Genomic DNA, 17612 nt, shown 5'->3' with positions numbered 1-17612 from the left:
GCAGCTCCGTGCCTTTCCATGCCGCTTCGTTCCTGTCCGTGCTGCTCTGTGCCTGTCCGTGCCGCTCTGTGCCTGTCTGTATAGCTCTATGCCTGTCCGTGCCGCTCTGTGCCTGTCTGTACAGCTCCGTGCCTGTCCGTGCCGCTCTGTGCCTGTCCGTGCAGCTCCGTGCCTTTCCATGCCGCTCCGTTCCTGTCCGTGCCGCTCTGTGCCTGTCTGTATAGCTCTATGCCTGTCCGTGCAGCTCTGTGCCTGTCCGTGCAGCTCTGTGCCTGTCTGTGCAGCTCCGTGCCTGTCCTTGCCGCTCCGTGCCTGTCCGTGCAGCTCTGTGCCTGTCTGTACAGCTCTGTGCCTGTCCGTGCAGCTCTGTGCCTGTCCGTGCCGCTCCGTGCCTGTCTGTACAGCTCTGTGCCTGTCCGTGCCGCTCCATGCCTGTGTGCAGCCCAGGCTTCTGGGGGAGGAGGGCTGGCCCATCCTGCCCAATACCAGTCGCCCGGCTCTATGGCCAGGCTGGCCCTCAGCTGCTTTGAGCAGGTGGCTGCCCTCTGGTCGCAGGAAGGCGGTTCCATTCACCTGGTGACACGTGGGCAGAAGAAAGATTCTGCAAACAGACGAAGAAAGTTGCACTGTTGTCAGGATGCCACGGAGCCAGGAAAACAGGGAAATCTTGGGGCTGGAGTGGAACCCAGTCCTGGAAAGATGAGACATCTCCATCACCTGTCCCTGCTGTTTTATTTATTTACTAGAGGCCCGGTGCACGAAATTCGTGCGTCTGTGTGTGTGTGTGTGTGTGTGTGTGTGTGTGTGTCCCTCAGCCTGACCTGCACCCTCTCCAATCTGGGAGCCCTCAGGGGATGTCCTACTGACGGCTTAGGCCCACTCCCCAGGGTTCTCTGCTCTCTGCGGGGCCTGCCTGCTCCACGCCACAGCGACTGCCAAGCAGGCCATGCTGGGAGCTGCCTCCTACCTGCTGTCAGTCTCCACGGAGGCGATGAGGTTAATTTGCATACTCACTCCTGATTGGCTGGTGGGCATTGCGAAGGTACGGTAAATTTGCATCTTTCTCTTTTATTAGTGTAGATTATTATTATTTTTAAAGGGACAGTTGTCTCTATTTATTTATTATTATTTTTAATCCTCACCCAATTTTTCCATTGATTTTTAGAGCGAGTGAGAGAGGGAAAGACAGAAATATTGATGTGAGAGAAACACATCAATTGGTTGCCTCCTGCACGTGCCAGGGCCAGGAGCCTGCAGCCGAGGGACGTGGCCTTGATTGGAATCGAACCCAGGACCCTATGGTCTGCAGGCCGATGCTCTGTCCACTGAACCACACCAGCCAGGGCATCCGTGCTGTTTTATGAGTTCAAGATTGTGGTGATGGGGGAGGCGTCACAGAGACCCTGGGAGAGATGGCAGAGGAGTCACTCACAGTTTGGGACGAGGCGGCTGGCAGGCGGGGCCAGGTGGGAGCTGCACCCTGGGGTGGGTCATAGTGGGATGTGCAAGGCAAGGGTGGGGCAGCCTGGGCTCTGCGGGCTCCTGTGGATCGGCCAATTTAAATAATTTCGGGGGTCCCAGGGCAGAGGGGCTGACCCCACAGAGCGCGGGAGTCCGTGACGGAGTGGATTCGGGGCTTAGCCCAGTGCCCGAGGAGGGTGGAGTGACTAGCCCTGAGCTCAAGACTGGCTGGTCTCCAGCACGCTGCCTGCTGGTGACAGCACCCGCTGCTGGCCGCCCCCTCTGAGAGCCTGGGCTGTGCTCTGATGGAGCTGGGGATGGGGACTGGCCGCCCCCTGGGCAGTGGGTGGGACGGGTGGCGGGGTCACAGCCTGGGGTCAGGAAGGGTGGAGCGGCCCGGATGGTGGTGAAGGCCTGCAGCCCACGCTGCGGAGCTGTGGTGTTTTAATCTTTCTGTAAATAAGTGCTGAGGTAGGAAAGGGACGGGTCCCCCCTTTCTCTGGCCTGGGGACTGGTGACATTTTACCACCCGTTTCCAATGTTTGTGCAAGAGGAGCCGGCGAGGCTGATGTGTGCGGACGGGGTGGTGGGCGCTGCTCTTCCGGGGGGAGCACTGCGGGCGGCGGGGTGATGGGTGGGCCGCCCGCCTGTGGGAGCTGGAGAGCCCCTCCTGCAGCCGTGGCAGGAAGTGTGCGCGGCTCTCGGCACAAAGGGCCGTGAACTGCGGGAGCGAGCCGCCCCCAGGCTTCGCCCGCTGGCCCAGCCGGCAGCTGGGACTGGGGGCCGCTCGGTGTGGGGTCTGTGTGGGCTCTGCGAGTCTAGTCCTTAGGAAGACACCGGCCCACATCCAACAAGGGACTTGCATGGTGTCTTCCTGGTGCAGTTTGGTTCGTTAAGGGCCGACACGATCAGCCTCACTGGCGCATACCGAACCTCAGTTTACTTATTAGCCATTTTACATTTTTACTCAGTTTTCCGAGAGCACCCGTCCCGCCTGCCGTGTGGGTCTGACTTTCCTGCCGTCTCTAACGGTCTAGGCCAGTGATGGCGAACCTATGACACGCGTGTCAGAGGTGACACGTGAACTCATTTTTTTGGGTTGATTTTTCTTTGTTAAATGGCATTTAAATATATAAAATAAATATCAAAAATATAAGTCTTTGTTTTACTATGGTTGCAAATATCAAAAAATTTCTATATGTGACACGGCACAGAGTTAAGTTAGGGTTTTTCAAAATGCTGACATACCGAGCTCAAAAGGTTCGCCATCACTGGGATAGGCAGACCCTGGCCCCACTCACCCCCGCTCTTGGCACACTCGGTCCACGTGTGCTTGGGGAGAAAGCGACCCCCTGTTCTAGGTCTGATAACCCGCAGCCAGCAATTCCCCCCCTGCCGCCTCCCTCTCGCCCTTCAAGGCTCTCTGGTCTCAACTCCCTTCTCCCCACAGACTCTTAAGCTCCCATGGGGCCCAGTGGGTCTGCCCGGCCCGCACCAGGTGGGCCTAAGCCCACAGGGAGTGAGACACGGCAAGGGGCACACCCTCCCCCACGGCGATCAGACGCCGCAATCCCCAGCCGCGCTGGAGACTGACAGGTGGCCTTTCCCAGCCCGCAGCCCCGGGAGCTGGCATTTGAGTCCCGCTCTGATGGAGGCGCCCCCCGCTTTGGCAGGTGCGAGGCTCGGCGGTAACGTAAATTCATTTCCCCGAGAAAGGCAGGAGGGCGGAGATGCGAGATGACTTGGAGAATCCCTATTTGTTTTTCTTTACCCACAAGCGACGCTGGACACACCGGCGCGCCCTTCAATTTCCCATCCTCCTCGGGGGCACGAGTCAGGCCCTGCACCGCGCCCTCCACGCTCGGGCCCCTGAGGGTGGGCGGCTGCACACGGGGAGCGCCCCTCCTGGCGCCACGGGAAGTTGTAAGGAGAACAGCTTTCCTAAAAAGCCAGCCGCCGGGGGAAGGCCCGCTCTGCCTGTTCTGAGGCTGCCACCCCCTGGGCAGGGCCTCCTCGCTGGCATTGAGGTTTCTGCAGATGCCAGACCCCCCACCCCAAGGTGGGTGCTGCCCCTCGTGGCTGCAGGGCAGGCCCTCCGTCGGGGGCTCCAGCACCGCCTCTCCTTCTCTCCCGGGCCTGGGCCTCATGGAGCGTGGGTCCTAGGTCTGAGGAACGGACTGCAGGGTCCAGAGAAGACCTGCCAGGCCTGGTGCACCACCTCCTCCAGGGAGCCTTCCCTGATGCTTCTCGCTCACGGGCCTTACACAAGGTCCTTGTGGTGGGAAGCGGGTGAGTGGACAGCGGCTCACACTCCGCTGGCGTGGCCCCTCCTTCCCTCTCTCTCTGTCCCTCTCCCTCTCTCCCCTTTCCTCCCTCTCTTTCCTCTCTCTCTAAACATAAACAGGGCCTGCTCAGGCTCTGGGTGGAGGGTGGACTGTAGGCAGGGGGACAGGGGGACGCAGGGAGGCCGTGGGGGACGTGGGCAAGCATCCAGGCGAGGACCGTCTCCCTGGCCTCAAACGGCCTGCAGGGCTGAGGGTCTGTATGTCTGAGGACAGACAGGCGGTGAGGAAGGCGGCCTGGGGAGGACTCCTGTTTATGCCGCAGCCGGGAGGAGGTGGGGGGAGGGGCCCGGGGGGCCGCCAGCGCCCCGTTGGGCAGAGATCGAGAGGCCTCTCAGCAATGGCTTAGTCAGCTCAGCGGCCACAGCAAAGTGCCCCCGGCCGGCGGCTGGAGCGGCTGATACGCATCTCGCGCAGCTCTGCAGGCTGGATCCACGTGCCGTGTGGACAGGGCTGCGCCGCTCTGTGTGGCTCGTGGACACCGCCCTGGCGCCTCTCAGGACTTTCCTCCGTGCACACGCCCCGGGTGCCCCTGAGCACCCACATTTCCTGCTCCTGTAACACCCCAGTCAGACTGGCCAGGGCCTACCCGAGGGCCTCGTTTTAACTGCCGCGCCGTCCAAGGCCCGTGCCCAGGCCCGGCGCCCGGTGCGTGGGGGAGCTGGCTCAGCCTTCATGGGGGCCTTGGAGGGATTCAGCTCATAACGGTGCGTGGCACCCGCTGTGGCAGCCGAGCAACCGAAGCAGCGTCCTCATGGGCGTCTCAGCCGCCCCTCGTGCCTGCCCACGAGCCTTCCAGGGAGGGTGCCCAGGGGCCTGGCCTCTCCAGCACCTCTCCTGCCCTGGCCCCGGCCAGGCCTTCCTTTCTTCATTCCGAGATTCAAATCCATGGGAGTCACACCCAGGAGGCCTGGAGGCCTCGTGCAGTTCGCACAGGGAGAACCCGAGGCCCTAGGGGACCGGGCCACCTGCGTTGCCCTGTGAGTGGCGGGGCAGAGCCGGGCCTCCTGGCCCCAGACTGGCCTTGTCCTGTTTGTTTTGCTCTTCTCCCTCCTGGCATCCTGAGGCCTTCCTGGGCCCCCTTCCCTTCCCCGGCGGGCCCCGGGCGGACAGGGACACTGGGCCGTGACCGCCCTGGTACCTGCCCCTGCTCTGTCCCCTTTGCATTAACCAGGTGCCCCTCCTCCGTGGAGCGTCCCGTCTCCTCCCGGCAATCATTAGCCTTGTAAGACTAATGGGCGCAATCGTGTCTAATTACCCTGCTGAAGGCCCGATTATGCGATTAACGTGCGTGGACCAGCAGCTAATGATGAGAAGAGCCCTCATTTGCATAGCATTAAGTTAATTGAGCCGCAGGCCGGGGCGGATGGGGTGGCGATGGCAGGATTCTCTTTCTGAGCGGATCCTAATGACCGGGGAGGACAGTTCACCTGACAGCTTCATTCATTAACGGCGATCCGATTACCGGGCGGACTGGCGAGTGGCCGTGGCCGGAAGGCTGGGCTTCGGAAGAAATGCGAGACGGCTGCTCCGCCGAGTTTTCCGTCCGGCACTGGCTGTGGTGGAGGTGAGCCCGTGGTCACCCTGAAGGGCCATTTTATGTATGTATGTATTTATTTATTTTTAAATATATTTTTTATTGATTTCAGAGAGGAAGGGAGAGAGAGAGAGAGAGAGAGAGAGAGAGAGAGAGAGAGAGAGAGGGAAACATCAATGATGAGAGAGAATCACTGATCGGCTGCCTCCTGCACGTCCCACACTGGGGATCGAGCCCACAACCTGGGCCTGTGCCCTGACCGGGAATCAAACTGTGACCTCCTGGTTCATAGGTTGATGCTCAACCCTGAGCCAACCCCAGCAGGGCTACTCTACCCTTTTCACGGCTCCTTCAGCCAGGCCCTGTTTTCTTCCTTTCCTTTGGCAGACAGCACGGGTGAGCGTCTGGGGGCCCAGCTCCCGCACTGACGGTCTCTCCAGGCTGAAATGGGTGTGGCGCGCTGGGCTGGAGGCGTTTTATTCTTAGTGGGCCCTGGGCTGGAGGTGCGTTTACTCTTAGTGGCGCTGGCATTGCTGAACCTGGTGGCAGGTTCAGCTGACTCACACATATATACATGCTCACGCTCATGCTCATGCGCACGCTCACACGTTCACGTTCACACGCACATGCTCACATTCACACACACACATTCACACTCAGGCTCACATGCACACGCTCACACGCACACGCTCATGCTCACGCTGTGGAAATGTTTGGCATTGAGAAACTCGAGTTTTAGAGCATATTTTCTCTTGGGTGGATTTAAAAGATGCCCCGAAAGCTGGGCTGGCGTGGCTCAGTGGATAGAGCGTTGGCCTCAGACTGAAGGTCCCGGTTTGGTTTCAGTCAAGGGCACAGACCTGGGTTGCAGGCTTGATGCCTGGCCCTGGTCAGGGCATGTGCAGGAGGCAGCCAATCCGTGTGTCTCTCTCACATCAATGTTTCTCTCTCTCCATCTCTCCCTCTTCCTTCCACTCTCTGTAAAGATCAATGGAAAAATATATCCTCAGGGGAGGATTAACAACAAAAAATAAAATAAAATGTGTTTTCTTTCGAGAACGGTTGTGCTGCCCCGGCAGGTACTTTTGGGTTTTCATGTTGAGCATTTAGGCAATGACAGCATTTCCGTGTTCCCTGCTCCGAGCCTCACGTGTGGCAGCTTAGGAACACGGAGGCCCATCGTGAAAGGAAGGCCTTCCGAGGCCGCGCCCCAGCGGAACGAGGGGCGGCCCGCCGTCGCTGTGGTCCCCGCCGAGCGGGCCTTGGGGAGAGCGGCCCTGGGGAGCTCTGGGCTCAGACTGAGTTCGACCGCTTGTCCGGTGCCTGGTGGTGGAAACGTGCCAGGCTCGGCGGTCCTGTGTGAGGAGGACGTACCATTCAGACTGCCTGGTGACCGCCAGCCCCCGGCAGCACACGAGCATGGCCTGGAGCCGCCTGCCGGGCCCACGCCCGAGGGCCCCTTCCTACCAGGGGTGTGCAGGGGCGGGGGCGGGTTCGAGGAGGCCTCAGCCCCTCCATGGACTCCGCTCCACCCGCTAAGCTGACTGCGCGGCTGCAGACACGTCCCGTGAGCGTGGCTAAGCGGGCACTGCCCAGGCCCTTCCAGACAGGAACTGTGGGGCCATGCCATGGGGCCAGGCGGAGGGGCTGTGCCTGCTGCCCACACGCCCTGGTCCTGCAGGGCACTGGTGGGCGTGCTGGCGATGCAGGGCACGATGAAGGCCCAGGACCGGCGGGGTGAGCCCTCACTGGGGGGCAACCTAGGGGGGGACGTGCCTCTCTGAACGTCGGCCTCCTCATCACTAACAGGCGAAGAATGACCCGCTCCTTCCTCGTGGGAATGCCGAGCGGCTCCCACGCAGGGTGCTCAGCCGGAGCCCTGGCGGCAGCTGCTGCTCCTGGCAGTGGGGGGAGGCCTCCCACGTGGATGGTCCCTCCCACCCGTGTTTGTGGCCGGCTGCTCCTTGCCAGGCACTGGCCCAGACCCCGGGTCCAGCCCGAACAGAAGGTTCCCAGGGGAGGAGGACAGGGTGCTCCGTGGGGAGGCCCGAGTTCCTGGGCTGGTGGAGACGGCTGAGCGGCAGGCCCGGTGGCCGGGGAAGGCACCTCTGAGGAAGCCTTGGAGGCTGAGGCTCGGGGGACGAGAGGAGCCAGCCTGGGTCGGTGGGAGGAAGAGCCATCGGCCGGGCAGCAGGACGCCAGGCGTCTCCGGGCAGCACAGGGTGGTGGTAGTGGGGGGGCGGGGAGGTGGGGAAGGCTCAGGATGACCCTGACACCCAGCGCCGCCCGTCATCTGCACGGCCAGGCCCCGGAGCCCCCGGAGCTGGTCAGAGAGCCCGGGCAGGGTGGGGTTGTTGTCCTGCATATTTCCAACATTTCATTCCACGGGGATCCACTTCCTGTAGAAAGGTTAGAGCATGTGGGCCGTTAAACACTGTGATATCAGAGACCATCCGGGGTACCACTGTGGTATGTGCAGGCTGACGTCGTCAGAGAGACTCTAAAAAGGGACCTTAACCACAGACACTGTGTCACATCCCTGGGCACCACATGGGATCCAGGCAGGGCCGGCGGGCGGCTCGCAGCCTCTTTCCCCTCCCCCCGGGCTCCGGGTTACCGCGGGGGGGAGGCTTGGTCGCTCCCACTGGGCTGCTAGGCTTCTGCACGAATGATAGGCTTAATCCACAGACCACTATCGAACCCCGGGTCTTAGATTGCAGCCGGTGTCCCAGGCGAGGGTGCGGGAAGACCTTATCTGGAAGCTCCGGTTTCACTCCGAGGTCGGTTCACCTCAGAAGTTTAACCCGGAGCACAAGCAGATAAACAGTTTAGCCGGCGCCTCTGCAGGGCCGATCAGGGGAGTGCGCTTCTGGCACCGGCACGCCCCGGGCTGGCCCGCGAAGCCTCCCGGGGCCGGCGTCCCTCATCCCTCCAATGCAGTGTCCTCCAACGGCAATCGTTCAAGTCCAGGTGCAATTCGTGCCCGACTTCCACGAGCAGCGTGTGTCTGGCTGCAGCCGCACCTGAGGTGCAGGACGCGGGGGGCGGGGGGCTGAGGGAGCAGGACTGTGGGCAGGACTCACGTGGGTAGGACCGTGCATGACCAGGTGCAGACTACGTTACACGGCAGAACCTGCACCTGTGTGTGTGCTCGCCCACCAGTAGGGGCTGCCGGTGGATATTCGGGGAGGCCCGGAGCGGGGCCTTCCTGGGCCGGAGCTCAGAGGGACGGCCCGCACCAGGGGCTTCTGGGAAGTCGTCCGAAGGGCACTGGGAGGTCGCCAAGGTGTCTGCTGTGGCCTCTGGGGCCTCCACGCCGGAGAGAACGAAGCGTGGAGGAAATGAAGCTGGTGGAGGCCGATAGGCCGTGAGGGCAGGTCGGGGAGAGGCCAGGTCTGGGGGGCACACGTGGGGCCCAGGAGCCCAGCCCCCCCAGAAGCCTGCACGCACCCACAGCAAACATTGCGGTTCATGGGCTGGCCAAGGACAGCCGTTTCATCAGAACATTACCCGCCCGAGACAGCAGGCCGCTCCTCGCCTGCCTGGCCCACCTCACATTTACCGCTCCGGCGTCTCCTCCCTGTGCGGGCTGCGAGCGGGTCTTCCCTGACTTCGTCCAGGCCTTCACCGGTGGGGTCACCCCAGCACCCAGGACAGGTCATCTCTGTCCACATGTGTCCCGGCGTGTGCACATGTGAGGGGCGTGTCTGGCTCACTCCGCGCCAGGCCAGGCCTGGACAGCGGGGGGCTCGGACTGAGGGGTGCTGGGTAAATATCTGCTGGACGAACGAATGAAAACCAGAGGCATTGGTTTGCACTGAGCTACTCACTGCTCACCGGGCCCCTCGTGCACCTGGGCACCCAGGCGGCTGCGGCCTGGGCGGGAGGAACGGTCCACACACGGGTGGTCTCGCCCTCGCTCCTCCCCGGTGGCCCACCTTTCCTTTCCCAAAGTAACCCGTTTCTTGTGGCTCCACCATTAGTGTTTTCTTCATTGTAGAAAGAACATTCTCACTGGAAAACCCCGACAGGAATTGAGACGCCGCTTCACCTCCCTGGCCCTCCCCCAGCCTGGCTTCCTCCCTCCAGCGGGACTGCTCCCACAGGCGGCTGGCGGCCGGACGCCTGCTGCTGTGAGGCCGTGTGCGGGACGCCCCTTCCCGCTGGCACCTGCACCTCCCTCCCTCCCTCCTTCCCTGGGAGCTGCGGACGTGGGTTTGCCGTGACGCCGGCCTTCACGCTGTGCCCGATTTTGCCGTCACGAGTGACTCAGCCACGGGAACTCGCCCTGGGTGTCTGTGCACACGCACAAGCATTGGCCGAGGGGGAATTCCTGAACCAAGGTGCCCAGCCTCAGTTTCCCCATCTTTGCGCTGAGAATACCGGTGTTGACCGCGCACCGTGCTGTGAGGGCCTGAGAACGGGTGCTTCTACCTTGAGCCCGAGTGCACTGGGTGCACCGAGTGCTGCCGGGCGGCCCGGTGCTGGTCGTGGGCCCGGGGAGCGATTTCAGGTCCAGCTAACTTCCTTCTGCTCGTCTGCTCGACCTTCTCCACCCCGACGGGGCACTCCTCTCACCCAGGTCCCTGAGCTCCTGGCCCTCTCCCTCCCGGGTCTGGTCAGAGGCCTTGTGCCTGGCACAGGAGGGCCCGCTCGGAGATGCCACCGGCCGCCAGCGCCCAGCATGCAGTTGGGGTGGAGCCGCTCGCACATTCGTGGAGGAGAAAAGCCTCCTAACGGCGCACGTTGACGGCTCGAATGTCACGTGATGATGACATTGGCCGGACTCACTTGGGCGATCACTACAGAGCAAATGCTAGGCACCTGGTTCGTTCTTTTAATCTCCACCACCTGTGGCCACCCCGCCCCACCCCCCCCTTAGAGACGGGCCAGGCCCTCCTCACAGCTCTGCGTGCGAGAGCGGGTGCCCCCGGGGGTCGGAGAGGCGCCCCCGGGGGTCGGAGAGGGTAACCCCGGGGTTTGTGGCGTGTGTGTGCGTGTGTGTGCGTGTGTGTATGTGTGTGCGTGCGTGTGTTTAGTTCCTGTGAGAAGCCAGAGGGGGGAGAGGAAGTGTTTCAGAGCCCTGGCTGGTCGGCGGGCCCGTGAGGTCAGACGCCGGGCTCTGCCCGTCTGGGAGGAGCTGGGAAAAGCGGGATTGTTGCTACCGAGGTGCCATTCCTCTGAGCCAGAGGCCTCGCGGCTCTGCTGGGAGTGGGCCGTCCCCGCAGCCTCGTGGGAGCTGCTCGGTCTCCCGAGCTCCGGGGCGATCTCCATGGGCAGTTCGTCTTCTCTGACCCCCTTCCACGCACACCAAGGGGCGCGGGCAGAGCTTCGCGCTTGGGCCCGAGTTTGTTACTGACAGCGTTTAATGCAGCCCTGAGCGAGGCGCTCGCTCGTTAGGAGGGAGAGTCGGGCCTGGGGCGACTCCAGGCTCCTGCACCTGGACCCGTGGGGGGCTTCGCGTCCCCTCCCTCCTCCCCGAAGCACCACCCGGGGTCGTTGGTAAAACAAACGCCTGTGGACACGGAGCCGGTTTAATCACCTAATGGCCCGGACACCCGACGCCGCTCGGCCTCCCAGCCGCGCCGGCCACAGCGGCCACGGTAACTACAGCCAAGTTTGGCCCGGCCTCTCCGTATCACAGCCTTTCACGGGCACGCGGCCGAGGTCTTTGAGGACAATGAAATATGCATGGCTATCGGTGACAGCCCCGTAAAGGGCGCAATTAGCCCGTCATCCGAGAGCGAGGCCGGCCGCCGCCCGCGGCTCCCATTAGTTAAATGCATTTTGTTCGTCCTCATCCCATCAAATCAACGAACACTTCCTTTAATTGGTTCATGAATTATACAGCCGCCCGCATTATAATTTAATCGCCTGTAAACATTCACAGGGCCCCGGCGTAAGGCGCCCGCGCTCATTAATTCCTTAATTTCCGCAGACGGAGGGGGAGCCCGGCTGAACGGTGGCAGAACAGAGCGCCCGGGGCCATGGAAGAAGGGAAGAAAGGTGGGGGCCGTTTAGGGCTTTAAGGGCTGTCAGAAACTCAATCTGCGAGCTGTCAGCAGCCCGGACCCGTCCCCGCTCCGCTCCACCCGTGGCGGGAAGTGACTGGCGGATTCATGCGGAGGCTTGTCAACCGTCTTTAAACATCAAGCCAGCGGGTAAACCGAGCCCGGTGTAAATTAATTCTTGTCTTACGGCCCCCCTCTCTCCGTCCCCATGAATATTTCATGGCGGGCAGCATAAATATTAATTCTAATAGCTCTGCACAGTGGTTATTATTTCTGTTTTATGACAAATATTCATAAAATATTCAGGACCCTTTTTTAGAATATTTACACACTTGATTGTGAACTTTCCCAGATTCCCGGAGACACGGTCAGCATATCGGGGGTTCTCTTAACGGACTTTGCCCCTTTAATTAATGCCGCCGGTCATCCATATTGAATCAGACTCGGTTTTCCGAGGGGGAGCGGAACCTGAGGCTGGAGGCGGACGGGCCTTCGCCCTCCCGTCGGTGGAAGGGGAGTGACCGCTCCCCGACACCTGGGCAGCGACAGGCTCGGTGGGCGCTTCGTCGGGGAACAGCACTGCCCCCCGCCTGCGTCTGTTCTCTCCTTAACCCGGAACGAAACCCTTCGAGGTGCCGCTGCGGTATTTACGTGAGGACTGAACCCAGTGCTGGCGGAATTACCCCGTGGCTTTGGCCAGCTCGTGGCGGCTCCCTCGCAGGGCAGCGGCCGGCCGTGGGGATGAAGGCTCTTTTGGAATCCGTGTCATTTACCTTGAACCCAGAGACGTGAACAGGGAGGGGTCCCAGCCCGGGCGCCAGGTGCGTCTGAGGTGATGGAGGTCAGGGTGGGGTGGCGGCTCTGGTCTGAGTGGGTCCAGCGAGCCTTGAGGATGGGGGTGCATACAGGGTGCCAGCCCTCCCACCCCGCCCCACTCGCTCTCCAGAGCTGCTGGGACCACTGCAGGGAGCGAAGCGGATCCGTTTCCTCACAAGAAGGCGGCCGGGCAGCCGAGGCGGCGCCGTCAGCGGCCTGGAGCCCAGCCCGAGGCACCGTCACCTCCTGGGCTCCGATTCCCGTCCTTGAAGTGGCGTGACCCCAGGGCCTGGGCCACGTGCGTCTCACAGGGGTTAAGCAGGATGACATGCGCCCGTGCCGTGCTTGCTCGAGTGGCTGGCGGCAGGAGAGCCGGTGTGGTTCTGTCCGGGGCGGCAGGCTGACACCCAGGGAGAGCCCGAGGCCTGTGAGGCTCAGGCCGGACAAAACCAGTGTCCCAGCTCGAAGGCCACCAGGAGGAAAAGCGCTCGCACCCAGGCCTCCGACTGACTGGGCGAGGCCCCCCCACGTGGGTAGGGCAACCTGCTTCGTTCCGGCTCCTGGTTTACATGTTCACCTCACCCCGAAACACAGACACGCCCAGATCATGTCTGACCACAGATCTGGGAAGCCTGTGGCCCAGTCAAGGGCACACATCACATGCACCATCACAGCCGCTTCTAGCTGGCGGACGATGGCCGGTGGCTGAACTCCTGCGGTTGTCACGGAGCTGACAGAGTCCCTGGCGAGGCTGGGAGGCGGGTCACCATCTCACACAGGTCCGGGTGCCTGGGAGTGTCTGAGTGGCAGAAGGGTTCTCTTTCTTCCTAGGGGGAAGGAGGCAGCAACTTTATGACGACTTTAAACAGAGACGCTTACGCAGGGGTCTGAGGTTATTATCCTCGTCATTATTTGCATTATTACACTTTTGGGTGAAAAAAACCCCCACGTTTTCTCCATTGCATTGTGCTGCCCCCTTTGTTGGGGCGGGTGGGGCTGGCGGGGCAGTGTGTCTGCGTGGAGCTGCAGCAGTGCCCTGGGCCCAACTCGCTGTGCACCGTGCACCGCGCCTGCCTAATCAGAGGTCCCTGCGTGGGGCCCAGCTCCTCCCCAGCGAGGCTGTCCCGGCGTCTCCAGAACCAAGTTGGTGTCCTCCGCCTTCTGATCCCACTCTGTCCCTAGCCTTTCCCTTGACTCACGGGGGCGCGGGGGGCGGCAGGGAGGGGCTTGGTGCGCTGGGTTAGGAATCCTTCCCTCGGGCGTGTTCATGGAGCAGCATCCATTATGGGGTTGGAAAGTGGCTTCCTCCCTGCTGGGCTCTGGGCGCCGGCTGCGGGGTGCTGCTGCTCGGCCTTGCGTGTTCCAGGGGTGCAATGTGGGCCGCGTTCGCAGGGTAAGGGGTGAAAGCGTGGGAACGCCTCTGCTCCCCGCATTCAGACGCGCCCCCATCTCGCTGGTCCGATTTGGTGGCTGTTATTTTACAGCGCGTGTGAGCGACATCATCGAGGCCGTGCTGGGAAGGAGGGGGTTTCCGGGGCTCCCGCCCGCCCCCATGGCCCCCGCTCTGTTCTCTGTGGATGGCCTGGCCGCGGCTGCAGCTTCCCTGGGGTCCCCGTGAGGGGCTTCCCGGCCACTGGGCAGAGCAAACCTCAGCAAACAGCCTGGCACAGCGAGAGGGAGCGGAGAGGCGGGGGAGCCGCTGGCCTGGAAGAGAGCAGGGCCCAGGGAATCCCGTTCTTCGAAAGCTCCCGCGTTTCCCAGAGTGACTGGCACCGGAGAGACGAGTGTCCGTCTAACGACACAGAAACCCAGCTCCCGTCAGTGTAAGCGAAAGAGGAGATGTGTGTTCGTGTCGGGGGAACACTGAGGGGTGTGTTGGCTTCAGGCACAGCTTGATCCAGGCCCCACACAGTGTCTCTCAGCATCGCTCTGCTTTCTCGGCAGCTGTCTGCTCTCTTGGGATGGGCTTCATCCTCAGGTAGGCGCTCTCGGTGCAGGCAACCCCAGCTCCCACGCATCGGCCTAGCAGCCCCAGCAAGAATGAGGCTCCGTTCTTCCTGGCTTGTGGGAGTGCGGGGGGAGGGTCCCGGGGGGACGGGGGCGGCCTCCTATAGACCCAGCTCGGCTCAGCCTGCACCCGGCCCCGATTCCTTGCCCAGGAGGAGCCAGCACTCATGGGCCACATCTGGGGTGAGTTAACTCCGATAAGTCGCGGGGACGAGCGAGCATCAGGGAGGCACTTGTGAGCTGGGACAGCGGCAGCATCGGGGCAGCCCCACCTGCGCCTCCTCACAGACATGACTCAGAACCTCTCCTGAGAGCTGGCGCCTTCGAGAATCTGACAAGAGGCATGAACCCATTCCCCCCAGAAAACACATTTAGGCAACCGTCTGTGTCTAACTTCCCGGGGCCGGGGGACCTGCAGGGGTGCCTGGTGCCAGTCGCTGGGGGAGAACTCGGCCCCCCAACACCTGCCGAACCAGCACAGCGGGCCGCGTGCGGGCCCCAGGGCTTCTGCTGCCCGAGGTTCCTGGGAGGGAGGGAGGGAGGGAGGGAGGGAGGGAGGCGGCTCGGTGCCAGCCTGGCCCGGCCTGTCAGCAGAGTTCTCCCGCTGCCAGCGGCTGGGTTTGGGCTGAGACAGACCAGGCAGCAGGTGGAGTTCGGAGGGGCCAGAACTGCACGCCACGCCACTCGCCCATTCTTCCCAGTGCGTCCCACACGCTAGCTGGCTGCCCGGACACTGCGGCCAGTCCTTGCTCTGGGCCCAGCAGGTGGCACCTGGGCCCGGGAGGCTGGGCCAATGCCTGTGGGGACCAGCGTCCAATTGGACCCAGCAAAGCGTGGCCTCACGGCAGCCTTTTGATGCTTCTGGGGCAATGGGGGCTGGAGGAGGCTCCCGCTGAGCACGAGGGCGGGGCCTCATTTGTGTGCATTGTTCTCGCACTCAGGGTGCTCCTCCCCGAGTTCCCCTGAAATGAAACGAACGGGCTCCGGGTGCCCGGGGAGTGTTCCTTGTCCCCGATGTTGTCCCCCATGGAAGCTGCTCAAACCAGTGGTCCAGCCTGGATGGCAATGCTGACGACCACATGGCTGGTCTCGGTTCCATGCGAGGGGCTCACTACAGTGCCTGGCACACAGCAGGCACTCACTAACCATATATATACACGAGATACATAGTAGGTGAGCCATGGAATAGTCCACATGGTAAGATTTTTAAGAGCACATCAAGATGTTTGCCCGGTCAGTGTGGCTCAGTGGTTGAGCGTCGGCCCGTGAACCAGGAGGTCACGGTTCGATTCCCGGTCAAGGGCACTTGCCCGGGTGGTGGCTCGATCCCCAGTGGGGGGCGTGCACGGGGCAGCTGATCCATGATTCTCTCTCATCACTGATGCTTCTCTCTCTCTCTGCCTTCCTCTCTGAAATCAATAAAAACATATTTAAGAAGAAGAAGACCACGCCACGGCGTTTTGACGCCAGCAGGGAGGGACTGGGCGTGGCTGGGTCAGGCTGTGACCGGGGCCTGGGCTGTCCCGCAGGGTCTTCTTCCTGAACGTGCCACTAGACTCGGTCATCGAGCGGCTGACCCTGAGGAGAACCGATCCCGTCACCGGAGAAAGGTTGGTGCCAGGCCCCTGGGCTTGGCTTTCAGGGCTCCGGGCCAGGCCCCCTGGGGACCTCCTCTCTCCGCCTGGCTGACCGATGCTCCGCGGGAAATCCAGGGCGGCACGGTGACTGCCGACAGAAGCCTCTAGAAAGGGGTTCTTCCCACCAGCTCCTCAGGGCAGCCTCTGGTCACCCTCTTCTCCTGGAAGAGAAACCAGGAAACGAATGTCCGAGGCGCTCGGCAGTCCTGGTGATGTTCGCCCGGCTGTCCCGGGCGGCAGCTGCGACCCCAGTGTGGGCCCCGTGGCCCCGGGCAGGTGTCCCCTGTGCCTGTCACTGGGCCTTTGCTCTCACAGCGACACTGCACCCCCCCCCCCCCCCGTGGGAACCGGTTCACCTCTGAGCCTTCCCGTGGTTACGGGGGTGATTCTGAGTTTTACTCTGCAGTCTGACCCAGTCCAGTTCATGTTGAATGCAATGTCAAGGCCCTGCAGTCACACAGGGGTAAAGCTTCCATCCTCCGGGGTAAGCCACGTTTCTTGGCAACTAGGGCCACGTTTCTTGGCAACCAGGACCACGTTTCTTGGCAACCAGGACCACGTTTCTTGGTAACCAGGACCAGGTTTCTTGGCAACCAGGACCACGTTTCTTGGTAACCAAGACCATGTTTCTTGGTAACCAGAAGCATGTTTCTCGGTAACTAGGAGCATGTTTCTTGGCAACGTGGCAGGGGAGAAGGGGCCTCCGTCCGACTGTGGGCCAAGCTGGTCACCCCCACCTCCACCACCACCCCCACCCCCAGACATTTACTGCCCGGCTTTGTGCGCAGCCCGGCTGGCGCGGGACCACTCCAGGAGTGGAGTGAGGAGGGGCAGGAAAGAAATACCAGGATTTTCCTAAACTACAGGTCTGATCTGTGCGCCCCTCCTGGCTGCGGGGGGACAGTCCTTTGGTGACCCATGTCATGTGCGATGGCCTTCATGTGGCCTGGGGTCTCCCCATCTCCGCTCCCATCTGTGGTCACAATGTCCCTCCCCCGTCCCGCTGTGCGCTCCGTCAGCGTAGCGTCTGTCTGTTGTCAGTGGCAGTGACAGGCCAGGGCAGATGCTGGATAAACAGTGTTTGGGAGAGAGGAGAGGGAGGCAGTGAAAGGAAGACGGGTTTGGACCTCATCTGTTCCATTCCGTCCCGGTGTTGGCCTCCCTCTGCCCTGGGCCGGGACCAGGTTTCGGGTCTGTGGCTCCCGTGTCAGCCGAGGCTGCGCACAAAGCCGGTGGCAGTAAATGCCTGGTGGCGGCGGCGGCGGCGGCGGCGGCCAGCCCGGCCCCGGTCGGACAGAGGCCCCTCCTCCCCTGATGCCCGGGCGGACCGTGGTCACCTGGTCCCCTGCTCTCTCGCAGGTACCACCTCATATACAAGCCGCCTCCGACCATGGAGGTCCAGGCCCGTCTCCGGCAGAACCCCAAGGACTCCGAAGAGCAAGTCAAGTTCAAGATGGACCTGTTCTACAGGAACTCCGCGGAGCTGGAGGAGTTCTACAAGCAGGCCATCACCCTCAACGGGGACCAGGACCCCTACACCGTCTTTGAGTACCTCGAGAGCGGGATCACCCACCCCCTGCCCCAGAGAGTCCCCTGAGGCCAGCGGGGCCGGAGGCGCCCCCCCCCCCCCCCCGCCCCAAGCGGGAAAAAAAAGGGGGCGGGGCCGGGGCCGGGGGCCCCCCTCCCCTTCGGGGGCCCTTAGAGGGGCCCGGCGTTTTCGGCCCGGGAGACACTCAGGGTGGGGGGGGGGCTCCAGGGAGGCGTATAAGAACGTGTATGGGGTACAGGCCCCCGTGTGTGT

General features: G+C 62.3%; 1 protein-coding gene across 1 annotated transcript in view; it reads left to right on the top strand.

The window, feature by feature from the left end:
• The window catches only part of AK8 (adenylate kinase 8), a 22440-nt gene extending 5023 nt beyond the window's left edge, over positions 1 to 17417 (top strand). Inside the window, exons 2-3 of the mRNA XM_023745673.1 lie at positions 15704 to 15784; positions 17171 to 17417. Of these exons, the coding sequence (XP_023601441.1) occupies positions 15704 to 15784; positions 17171 to 17408 (319 nt within the window). The 3' untranslated portion in view covers positions 17409 to 17417. The remainder of the gene's footprint in view (positions 1 to 15703; positions 15785 to 17170) is intronic.
• The last annotated feature ends 195 nt before the right edge of the window (positions 17418 to 17612 follow it).

The sequence above is a fragment of the Myotis lucifugus genome, unplaced genomic scaffold (assembly GCF_000147115.1).
Source record: "Myotis lucifugus unplaced genomic scaffold, Myoluc2.0 scaffold_565, whole genome shotgun sequence".
Taxonomy (NCBI): domain Eukaryota; kingdom Metazoa; phylum Chordata; class Mammalia; order Chiroptera; family Vespertilionidae; genus Myotis; species Myotis lucifugus.
Note: the sequence above shows the minus strand (reverse complement) of the source record. Positions and strands in the feature narration are given on the sequence as shown.